Source organism: Sylvia atricapilla, chromosome 10 (assembly GCF_009819655.1).
Source record: "Sylvia atricapilla isolate bSylAtr1 chromosome 10, bSylAtr1.pri, whole genome shotgun sequence".
NCBI classification, from domain to species: Eukaryota; Metazoa; Chordata; class Aves; order Passeriformes; family Sylviidae; genus Sylvia; species Sylvia atricapilla.
Genome location: NC_089149.1, coordinates 13,233,822 through 13,246,301, shown reverse-complemented (window position 1 = coordinate 13,246,301; position 12,480 = coordinate 13,233,822). Strand labels below are relative to the sequence as shown.

General features: G+C 40.2%; 1 protein-coding gene across 1 annotated transcript; it reads right to left on the bottom strand.

Moving 5' to 3' along the window:
* Nucleotides 1-57: 57 nt before the first annotated feature.
* On the bottom strand, nucleotides 58-12,022 carry NMNAT3 (nicotinamide nucleotide adenylyltransferase 3). The gene is made up of 4 exons (XM_066325997.1): nucleotides 11,849-12,022; nucleotides 5,553-5,736; nucleotides 2,013-2,119; nucleotides 58-712 (listed from the first exon to the last, which is right to left on the bottom strand). The coding sequence occupies exons 1-4, from the start codon at nucleotides 11,955-11,957 to the stop codon at nucleotides 303-305; spliced, it is 810 nt and encodes a 269-aa protein (XP_066182094.1). The 5' UTR covers nucleotides 11,958-12,022; the 3' UTR covers nucleotides 58-302.
* Nucleotides 12,023-12,480: the final 458 nt, after the last annotated feature.

Genomic DNA, 12,480 nt, shown 5'->3' with positions numbered 1-12,480 from the left:
GTTAAGAAAGTACTGTGTTTGACCCTTAAGTCACATTTACTGACTCACTGAAATATTGAAATACTAAGAATATTTATTGTAAAGATCTCCTTTATTTTCACAAGGAAGTTGTTCTTTGTGTATTTTAAGCTATACAGCTGAGCATCCCAATTTTCTTGAGCACTACCACACACAGATGCATGGCTTTAAAACACACAATTTCAAGAAATTTTGGACTTTGCCTTCATTATTAATAAGAAACAACTTTCTCAAGAAATCTACATGACAAAGCTCCTGGTCTGAGACAGTACAGAGCGTCGAAATCAGTCCCTCAGAGGGTTTATTGTTGTGTTTTGCTGCCTGAGAGGCTGCAGCAGGTGCCCTTCGTTCCTGCGCTCACTCTCTGCTGTGTAGACGTTATGCTGTGCAATGTAGGCAATGACAGAGTCTGGGATGAGATATTTCACACTCAGCCCTCTGCACAGGGCAGAGCGGATCTGTGTTGCACTGATTTCATTCTGGATCCATTCTCTCACTAGAAAAATATTGTGTTGAAATTCAGATAAAAGGTCAGATTCCTGGATGAACTGAGATGGATCAGAGCCAGCCCGGCTAATGCAGACCAAACCAAACTTTTCCACTATTTCTTTGATGTCCTCTTCCTTCCAGAGATTGGGTGTCTTAAATGTCTGTAGAAAATCAGCCCCACAGAGCAGCTTTAATTCTGGTAGAACTGGAAAGAGAAAAGCAAAAACCAGATGTCGTATTCTTTCTCAGTCTTCTAGGAAGTTTATACTTAAAATCAGTTTTAACTCATCACTTCAAAATTTTTTTTAAATTTATTTTTAAAATCACTTACCTTTACTCCAGGCCTTTTTTCAGACAGTTGCAAGAAAAAGTCAGTTTTGGTTTTTATGTGTCTGGTAACAATTACTTTATCACCTACTTCATCATCACTCAAAGCACATTGAATATTATCTATACACAGTTAAAGGAGAATTTTTACTCCACTCAAGCAATCCAAAAAGGGAAAGAAGCAAATAAAGAGAAATACTTTAGCACAAAGATTAGACTTGTTTGAACCTAGCTACTCCACATCAACCTGCCCTGCTGTTCTTTATTGTCTCTGTTTCTTATTTGCTGTTCCCTGCCTAAGCCCCAGCACAGAACTCTTTCCTCAGCTGAACTTCTTCCACAGCACTCATCATTGCTCCACCTATGCGTTGTACAAACATTGACCAGGTAGTTTCACAGCCATGTGAAATGAAGGGAAAGGATGGAGGTTTGCCTTTACTTTACACTTATTTGATGGTTAGCACATCTTCAAGTCCTCTACAAACACCTTAAAGGAGAGAAGTCAGAATATAAGAAATGTTCCGGTGATGATGCATGATGAAAAAAGCGTGATTCCTTTCCTCCACCAACTGTAGATACAAGTCCTCAACAACCAGGAACAACTGAAATGTATTATTCATGTCCAAGAGATGCTACAACACTAGAGGAAAAAGGCAATGCATCAAAAATCCAGCATCTTGGTAAGCCATAGGGCTAGGGAAGAGGATTAGATAGAAAACTGAAAACTGACACTGTTTCCAGAGGCTGCCGCACCTCTACTGCCAACAGGAGCTTTTCTGGCCAGCAAACATCAACATGGCAGCACTGCTGTGCCATCCACGCATTTTGTCCATTGGCTAACACTAGAAGCAGAATTCTAAGTAATCCTCTATTTTTCACATTTTTTATTAAGGCAGCCTGTGCTTTGCAAAACAAGCAGGACCACAATGTACATCTCTGACAGAGCTAAAGAGATGCTTATAAAACCAAGAATTAATGCAACTCCAGGGTCTCCTATCTGTGTGGGAGCTATTACAAGACAACAGTTATGTTGGCATTTGGCATGGCTTCGTTTTGGGAAACAGCTCCAACCCTCAAAACACACCAGCTACTATGTTTAATTTTCTCACTACTTATCTGGTAAAGCTGTACAGTTTTTAATGCTAAACACAGCATCATGTTTATAGTCATGAACCAACCTGGTTGCTGGCAAGAAAGGGAATCCCCCGTAGAGCTTTCTGTGGGATGTTTGTTTCTCATTAACTCCTTGGACTGGAACGCTCTGAGTGCTTCATTATAATGGTGCCTACATTTAAAATAAAGGCTTCTGTGTGAGGTAATCCTCTCAGAGATGCAACGAAGTCATTACCTGGCATTTTCCCATTCCAGAACAGGGCCTACTTTTATGCCCTTTACTTTTGAATACCATTTGTTAAGAATTTAGCACATTGATTCTGCCATGAGATTAGTATCAATGTAGTTATATTTTGTGGAATTCTCAAGTGATCTCCTTAATGGCATCCTGGCTTGTAAATCCTTTTTGAAATTCTACTGGTATGCCTACCTCATGGTAGTGGCCTTTTCCCTCCAAATCAGCACAGCCTTGCTTGTTCAGAACAGTCTCTGCCGAGCACCATCCTGAGCCAGGCCTAAGCACTGCTCATATTTCCACAAGCCAACATTGTTTCAAGGATACAAGCACCTGGTCAGGTGGGACAAGCAGACACAGAATCAAGGCTGTGTCCAATCTATGTGTGGCACATATAGAGCCACAGTGACTATCAGCTCTTATCCAACTGCAGCAACACAAAGGTTCTGAGTTCCAAGGAACAGTCTCAATCCAGTGCATGTATGAAGCCCCAGGTGACCCTTGGAATGTCTGCTGTAAGGAAGGAATTCACGTTAGTGATTTAAAAGCACACTCTTCAAATCATGCAAACACTTTAGCCACAGGAATAAGCTGCATATGTGTCAAGAACCTACACCCAGCCAGGCTGCAAAGCAGCCTCCACTGATCTCTGATGCTCAGCAACTGGCCAGAGAAACTGCACAGCCAAGAGGCGAGGCACATATGGCAGCAGAGGGTGGGTAGCAGGAGCTCGGTCTGTGGCTTCCTACATGTCTAATTTTAACCCTGCCTTGCAGTAAACAGGCTGGTGCTATGTATAACCAAGCACACCAACTGTGTGTCGTGCTCTGACGTTCTTGGGCCAGGATTCAAAAACAAGAATGTTTGGCAAAGAGCTCCCTGCAGGACCAACGTTACAAACGCTGCAAAATCCGAGCTGCCCCAGGTCTGCTCAGCAGATCAAGGGCTGAAGCAAGTGGAGTTGCATTACTTTGGATACAGCAAAAAGGACAAATCCATCTGCCAGCTTCTTTAGCATTTTCTGAACTCTGTACGAAGCTTTGAGCAACTACAGAGCTAAATCACAAGCACAACTCAACAGAAGTTGGGTAATGCAGACCTTAGCCAATTTTTAATTACTCTGTATTATAGCTGCATGCCAATCAAGTCCACAGGAGAAATGAATGCAGTCCTTTGCCTACTGACAATACTGTTTCCTTGTCTAAGAATACTCACAAACAGCTGCTAAGTGGAAAACAGCTCTATTATGTTTCCTCCTCCTCTCTAAGAAAAGCCTTGGGGTAGTCTCCAAGATTTCCACACTCATTTAATAGCACTACCATAAGTGGGATTTGAGCTTTGCTGCTTAAAATTCTTTTATGTCACAACTACTTGGGATTCTCTGCAAAATCCAGAGGTTTTGATGAAACGTGACATTTTTTTGCACTCAGTTAAAACAAGTACTGTAGGAAAAGGCCATTCATGTGTTTCAGCACTAAATGTTCTACTGCAGTTAAGTGTACAACTCAAACTACTGATAAGAAGAGACATTTAGGTACAATGATGATTTCCTCTGCCTTGCAATAGGAAAATCTCTTTCTGTTGGTACTGAAGTTTCCTACCTGAGGGAGCTTATAGTAAAGGCAGCAGTTAGTCCTTGGTCTTTTGAGGAGTGAAGAACCTATAGATTTGCTTTGGAAACATGTGAAGAACAACTCTACAATAAACCACTTTAGTAAGGATCTGCTAAAGCCAGCTCTTTTTAATCATTTTTTTCACCTGTGACACTTAAAATGCAATGTAAAGCACAAATACTTGGATTTCTTCAGAATTCTTCTTCCCCATTTGAAGGACAAAGTTCAGCACCAGATTATCGCACTGTTCAGCTCATTAATACACATCAACATTTGTGGACAAAACAAGATTTAAGCTCATTTCTCTCCTTAACAAGCAGCCATTTTAACATTTTGTGGATTTATTAATAAAACTAGAGGTTCACTTTCTTAGCAGATGGGAAGTTTGGCTGTTCATACTGCATTGCCTGTGCAGAAAATTATACAGATAGCTTTTACTTACTGGATGTCTCATCCTGAAGAACTCTGAAGTGGATTTATAATTTACAAACCCAGTCTTGCAAGCCGTACTTAGTTTGGTTGGAGCTGCACAAAACCAAAGTAGGATCACCTGATCCGTAAGATTTGGGACTGCTTCTCCAGAGGAAAACGGTTTGACTGAACTGAAGTTTAGGACAAAATCCCCACCCCCAGGCAATTCCGTAGGACAGCACTTGGTGACTTCTCACACTGGGACATACAGTTATGATTAGAGAAAGACGAGTTTCCTGCAAAGATAGAAAACCTCCCACCCTGATCCTGCTCCACTGCCTGGAGGGAAGGGGCAAAAGGAGCAACTGGGTGTCTGTGTTCCCTCAGGGAAGCAAACAAAAGCAGATCTAAAAGGCTCTACTTTGTCTTGTAAGTTTGTAGTGAATTCTGACGCATGCTTTTGTAAAGTAACAGGTCTGGCTTTTAACTGCTTTCACAGAGAACCACAAGAGCTTTTGGGGCAGCTGTAGGAGGGGACAATTTAGAGCTTTGAATACCTGTTTCCACTTAGAAAGTAACCTAGAAAATGGGGATAAGAATGAAGAATCAGTGGTAGCTCTTACAGCACATTGCTATGAGTTTATAGACTTCCATGAAGGCTTTCAGTTTAATGGTATCTGTTACCTTCTGCAGCATCTTTTCCAAAGAGCACTTAGCACAAGAAGTTTGTGTTTTCACACGCTGCCCCATATGCATTTATCACATATGGAAAAGACGTGTTTTGAGGCTCTTGCATCAAGTTTTGGACAATTTGTTTAACTTCTCCCAGCACAAAAACACAGTAAACTCTGAGATTTTGAAGAAAACATCAGCAGTTAGAGGCTTAGGCTTAATTCACCATTAGTGTTAACAGGAGAACTTTACAAGGATCCATGAACAGATAAATCTGGAGGCATAATACTGCTACCATAGCTAATCTGGAACAGAGATGCTCCTGAAGAACAGAATCTTTTGTGAACTCTCTTATTTTCTGATCCAAAGCCATTACCTACTTAGAGACTTACACCCAAGAAAGGCAACTTGAGAGGCAGGAACTTTTCTTGCAGAACCCAGCACTGGCCATCATTTTGCAGAGGCTTCTCACACACATACAACTACTTGAAGGACACGAGGGCAGCACCATGGTTATTGCACAGGTCTGGGAAAGCAAGTAAAAGATTCCTGGTGGGGAATCCTGACTTGCCTGGGTGTTTTAGAGGAACAAGTTCTGTGCATTGACGTGGCAGCCTGGCAGATTTTTGGCAGTCAGTCGTTTCATTAAGACAGGAAGAAGAGAATGAAATCACCTTAATACTTTCACTGTCTCTGTCCAGGTGTCCTGCTCACTCTCCCAGGGATCCACTCGAATCCAGTCAGATGTCTCCAGGGCCAGTCTGGCCATTGCCACCCGGTGCCTTGCTGACACCAAGCCTTTCTTCCCATACTTGTCACTGACAGGAGACATTATGCCTTCAATCACCTGGTATCTTCCTGTGGGAAAAAAATAAAAAAAAAAAAAAAAAAAAGAAAATTAAGACCCATTCACAGAATCTTTAAAATTTAGGGTGGATAGGGCCTTGGGAACTCACTTAGTCCAACTTCTTCAAAGGATAACTTCCATGGTTAACCTCAAAGTTTTAAGATGCTACGAACAACTTGATTTGGGTTATGTTTTTAATCCACTCCCAGCAATTACAGAATTAAAATGCAAACGTGTTGTTCCTCTGTGAACTGCTCACAATTACTATCATTTTTATCCTAATAAATTACCCAAAAAGGAAAGCTGGGTAAACAGACAATTTTAAACCACTTGGACATAGTCATAATTGATAATTGCAAACTATCAAAATTGTTAGAATTAAGTTTCATAGTCCAGTTGTTACAGCTTTAATATAGCAAGAGCAAAGAACGACTTAACTGACCACTACTTTGTTCTTAAAGATCTGATCATTGCTATTTATCAGAATCATTGAGCCTTTCTTTGTGCTAAAGCAAGAATTACTGCATATCACTGCAGCTGCGGTTGATGTGATTCAGACAAACCCGAAGATTCAAGCACAAAGATGGGGCTAGTGGAGTCTAAAATGAGACCTGGAGCACTGTGCTCCACATATCAGCTCAACAGCCACCGAATGCTCTTCTATCTGGCTGACCGTGTTAAATACACTTGACAATATGCCCCTGATTTTCTACCCCTGTAAAATACACCATCGTCATTAATGTAGCAGACTGGTTATAACGATTTTGCAGTTCTGGCCCCAAATCAGGAAAGAAAAATAAAGCACTACCATAAGCTGCAAGCCTTGAGAAATTGAGAGGAGAGGAGGAGTATTTCAACTGAACAGAAATGAACAAAATTATTTCTAATGAAACACATGCATTTTAAATAACTATGATAAATATCATAGTAAAGAGGAAAAAAATCCTCCTCCTTTTTTCTAATTCAATTATTTGAACTAAGAAACTTCGATGCAGCATAGTACCTTTATTCCTTTGTAAGGAAAACAATCCCCCTGACATTTCTGATACTGGCACACGACAATTTAATATTCTTACATGATGAATAGCATGCTCTAGCAATGTCACATTTATTTTGATGTAATAAAATTTTCAAAAGAACTTTCAAAAGAATTGGGCTTAAAAAACCAGCATTAAGAGTCAATGAGATTCACATCCTCTTAAGATGTCAGTTCAAACCATCCTCTGTTTTAAAATATTCTCATTACAGGAAAAATGAGCAAGATAAAATTTTCCAGAATCATGTAAAGATGTGTATATAATTAAGCCCATCTCTTGACTTGAAATTAAAAATAATTCCACTTGATTTATAAAGAACAATTATTCTCTTGTATTCTGGCATTATGCAGTGCTATAACAAGTTGTCATTTAAAGAGAAAGAAATTACAGTTTAAATTCATTTCTTGTTTAAAGAGAAGGAAACTGTAGTTTGAATTCCCTACTGTGTTAACCTCATTAAAAGGTTTTTCATACATGATGATTTTATTTTCCACGTTTCAGTTTCTTTAAGTTTCTACAGATATAAGTTGTTCCCTTATACCTTAGAAGAATGTATTAAATGAAAAAATCATACTTCTGTGAGCTCATGCTAACCAAGAATGATATGGGTCTGCCAGATCCTTGTAAGATGGAAAGATTTCAGTCCTTAATGTGCCCTAGAGCTGCACAAATGGGATGAGATAATGGTGCCATATCAGCTTGTTCCAAAGCAGAAATGAAACCAACTGGAGGAGAAAAAACAAGGTTGGTAACACTTCGGTGAGTCACACAAAGGAAATGCCTGAGAAGATTCACAACTGAGTAACCCAGCACTGTGCAAACAGGATGCATGAGAGCCTTCCACATAGAAACACAAGTTTTAGCTGTCAAAATATATGAAAAAATTTTCTTACTATCTCCAAATAACTTGTTTCCTATTCAGTAATTCAAAGGTTCACCTGTTCAAATATGCCCCTCAGTTTTGGCAGGCGTGCAAAGAGGAAATCATTAAATTCTGTCACCTTGGGCTTTTCCTAATGTCCACTGCAATTCTCTTCTCTCTCCTGTAAATTATTAAAGGTTGCTTCAAACCATCCTTAGTCCAGAGTTATCTTCAAATTCTGTTTCTATGGAATCCTATTTGTTTTCATCACGCAGCATGTCATTATTACTTGTCCTAAATATGTGTAAAAGTCCTCCAGGCCCTCAAGTGGCTTCGTTTTTCAAAATATACCTACCAAAAGCTGCAAAAAAGTTCCTCTTGCTATGAATTTATATTCTCTAAGTAGTGTTTAGGAGAACTGGCTAGTGCTCAGAAAACTAAACATAACAAAAGTGATGAAACAAAGACTCTCCCTCAAACATGTTAAAGCAGATCATTAAGGAAAATCAGTATTCAGTTTTCTGTTATTAAGGTAGCACTGTAAATTGTCACAAACACAACACAAATTGTACCGCTTAATTAGCTTATTAATATGAAAGCAAATTTATCAAATGCCAATTTCATACAAAACTGTTTATGTATTTTGGTGAGGCTTCTGAAGATTAATTTATTCTGGTAGTAGGTCGTAGGTCTGGTTTTCACTGGGAGAAATTACACCAGAAGTAAATAATAAAGATAAATAACCACTACAGAAAAGCAAATAAACAAAACACTTCCATACATTTACCTCTTGCTCACTACTCATTTTTCTCTAAGCGTCAAGGGAAAATCCCCCAGGAGAAGCTCTGCAGCTTCCTGGTGTTACCCTACCCAGTGAACAGGAATGCACTTGACAGAACCCATAAACAGGGTCACAGTTTCCCCAGTTTTCATAAGGTAAGAAGTTGTTACTCTTTACCTACCCCTCACATTTGTCTTGCCACAGATAAAACATTTTGTCTTTCACACCCTCCTCCTTTGCCCTCCATCCCTTTTGGTCTCGCCTGGAAACTCAGGCATGTAAGCATCCTCCACTGGCAACACTTGAGAAACAAGATGAAAAATATCTCAGATTGATTCTAGTGCTATTTCTTTTGTCTTTATGGTCAAATGAGAAATACAGTCAAAGAGAAGTAAAAGTGCCTTACATTAGGTATTAATAGACTCTAAAGGCACCTTCCACAGTCACTTGTAAGTGACTGCAAGTCACTTTTTGAAGCAGTTTCAAAAAACAGCTTTAAAACAAGGGACTGAATCTCAGAAAATTCAGCTATGTCTGTGTGGTTGGATAGGGACAGGCGGCGCGGAAGATCTCGGGCTGTAACGGGAAGGAAAGAAATACCCCAACCCCCCCTAAGATAAGCTATCACTAGAGGAATGTAAGCCCCTACTAACACGTGCTAGTACTTTTCCATTCCTCCTTCTAACCCAGGAAATGTAGCAATACCCCTCTGACGTAGTAAAGACCCCAGAGTATATAAACTACATTTTTGAGATAATAAAAGCCTTTGTAACCGTCTACCACGTTGGTGAATGCGTTTGTTACTAGGCCCGGCGGTACCGGTAGAATGTACACGCCGTGCTGTCTGTTCTGAAGACCAAGCCTCCACAGTTGCTGAAAAGAAACAGCAACATGTCTGAGGGTGTGTAAATTGCCGAGTTCAAATGAGTCGACAGAAAATCCAGAAAAAGAGAATGATTTGAGTCATTCAGGCACACACAGCTATGTGTGTTGTATTTAAAAGGCAGCATGACAAGATTTATTGGCTGATATTAACAGAAATAGGATGGACTACTTGACATGTGGCAAGGAAATGGCACTTAAAAGTATCAGAAACCCAATAAAATGTCTTACTTAAAATAGGGACGTATGAAAAATAGGATTAGGCAGCATTAGAAACTGACATGATGTACAAAAAGCTGGCAGACAGAATTACTGGAGATGTCAGTCAGAATGCACATCAGGGATAGTCACGTCATTCATGGCAGTGAAACCTGCCTCAGAAGTCACAGAATCCTGGAATTGCTCAAGTTGGAAGAGCCCTCTAAGATCCCCAAGTTCAACCCATAACCCAGCACTAGAAGTGTCCCCAAGTGCCACACCCACATGACCTTTGAACACTTCCAGGGTTGGTGACTGAACTCCAGCCAAGCTACAGCCCAACTCATCATTTCAGCCTGATTTGTGATGGAGCAGCACTACTGGAGCAGCAGGAGGATGAAGCCATTGCCAAGCCTAGGAAACATGTCCCTCACGCTAATTAATTAATTCCGCACTCATTTCAGGTATCCAGTGTGGGTGTCAGCTCCAAGGTGCACTGTTCCCTCTGAGAAGGGAATCACTGCTGCTTCAAGCCAGACAACCCCTGTTCTCCAGCCCCTCCATTAGCTCCCAGGCTGCAGCTGCTGCTTCTTCTCAGCAAATAAGCTCCAATTTCTCCTCTCCTTCCCTGCATTGTCCCAGAAGTGGAAACAGGGCTAAAACCATGAGAGAATGAGCAATCAATTTCCTGGGTAGGAAGGGTTCTGCTATAAAACAGGCATCCAGAATCAGTCACTTTTGCAGCATGCTGCCAAGCCCTTCTGCTTGAGAAACTACATTCCCCGTCAAGGAGGGGCAATAGATGGGATTTGTGTCCACACACAACTGCCCTTGGAGCTCCTGCAGATACAGCCACCTCTGCTCAGGATGGGCAAAGCTTCCGCATTATAAGCATTCTGACTGCTGCCATGCAGGGTTAAGCTTTCAGAAAGTGCAAAGACAGCACTGTAGGAAACCCAGACACCAAAGAAGGATTCTTTAATGCAGAAAGCCCTTGTACTTGTAAGGCTTCACAAATTAAAATAAGAAGCCAAAAGGCAAGTCAAACCTTACCCAGAACTAGTCACTGACATCAGGTGTAATATAATGCACAATTTCCATTTCAACTTTTCAAAATTTCATTTTCATTATATTTTTACTAGACTTTAATCAAAATGCCCTGAGTAAGGGGTGGACTCTTTCTAAACTGAACCTGGAGCAGACCACACATTAAATTGTTTCAGACAGAATAATAATTCATTTCCCAGTTCAGTCCTTCTTTAAATGCAAAGAAAAATGTTACAGCAATATAATTTATGACTTAAACAGAATTACTATCTGGTCTCATATTACCTTTCTACTCTTTGCATACCTGGGCAGCAGAATCAGTTATAAAACTACAGTGAAAAAAGTAAATTAAAATCTCTTTTTAATCCTTTACTTCCAGTCCTGCAGGAGCAACAAAATAATTTTAGTTCTATGAAAACAGAGACTTGTAGAATCTGCCCTCAGAGCAGCTCTGTAGCTCCTCCTCATGACAGTCAAAGTATCCTCACAGGATACTCTTAGTATGCAGCTGCTGCTTTTACTGCACAGTGCCATCAGTGGGTTCCCAGGTTCTCTCCCTCTGCTCAATTTGACAGCCAAATTCCTTTTACTATTATTTGCTGTTCAGGTTCCTACTAAACCTCCTCCCTAGGAACTTCTCTGTTGGATTCCAACAAATAATGATTCCCTTCCAACCACTTCCAGAAACATAAGTGCATAATTTAGCTGCCAGATGAAAAAAAAAAAAAAAAAAATCCCAGAGCAACTAAGGAGCTGCTCAAGCTTAAGAGTTGCAGGCTTTTCAGTAGCATTGCTGATTCTTTCTTAAATTCCTGATATTACCATCTCACTCTTTTGTTGCCAAAACATTCTAGCCTGACGGCATCAGCTTTTCTGATGTTTTTCTACGATAGATAAAGTCGCTCTTAGTGAAGACAAATAATGAATAATTAACATTTCATCTTTTCTTCAGTTTCTCTGTGAAAACTGCTACCTGCAATTCTTCTTCATATTAAAACACACTGTATCATAAAATCATGAAATTGGAACATAAATGATTTTCCTAAGGTTCAAAATTATTAACTGTATTATTTCACAAGGTTCAGCCAGTGCCATGAACAGGATCCTCAAACTTTTGCTCTCTTTGCATGAACACTTATTATACTTGCTTGTACACTGAGGTAATGCTTTGTATACTGAATACCTCATGAAAGCTTTACATTAATATCAGTAAAGAATATTAAATTAAAAATAAATTAAAGAAATTAAAGAATATGTAAAGAGCTGGTCTAAGTGGGTATTCAAACTCTTTCTTGCTTTTCCCAGCCCTCACTGACCTGTCTGGTGCAGGTGGTCTCTGGCCAGCTCAAACAAACGCATGTGCATGTTGGTGGTGGGGTTAAAGGAGCCACAGGCCAGGAGGATGACAGGGATCCTGCTCCTCATCCTGACAGCAAAACATTACACCTCCTCCCTGAAGAAAAAAAAATTCAACAAAACACAAAGTTGAGAAAGAGCAGTCTGCCCTTGGTTCCTGAACTAAAAGGAGCTGTTTCCAGAACTGGGTGTTCCTGGAGCACCACTGCAGGATCCAGAGGTCAGTCCTGTCCCAGCATTCAGCACCTGCCTGCTCAGGAGCACAACTCTTCCTGGCTATGAATTAGGAGAACACCAACACATTCTGCTTCCCCACATACAGACATGGCTAGACTATACTTCTAGAAATTTACATTCTTATTATTAAAACATGACAAATTTTCACTTATTTTTAATTTTTAACCTGCTTTTGTTAGAGAGAAAGGTTTTGTTCTGCCTTTGTGGCCATTGCTGATGTTGGAACCTGCAGGTCTGCTACAAAATCTGATTTTATTTTTTTTTAATAACTTCTTACAATGAACCTTTGCAACACACCCCAAAACCTCACGTGGAACATCCAGCCCTAAGGTGTGCCTTCCTTGGAGCTGGGTAG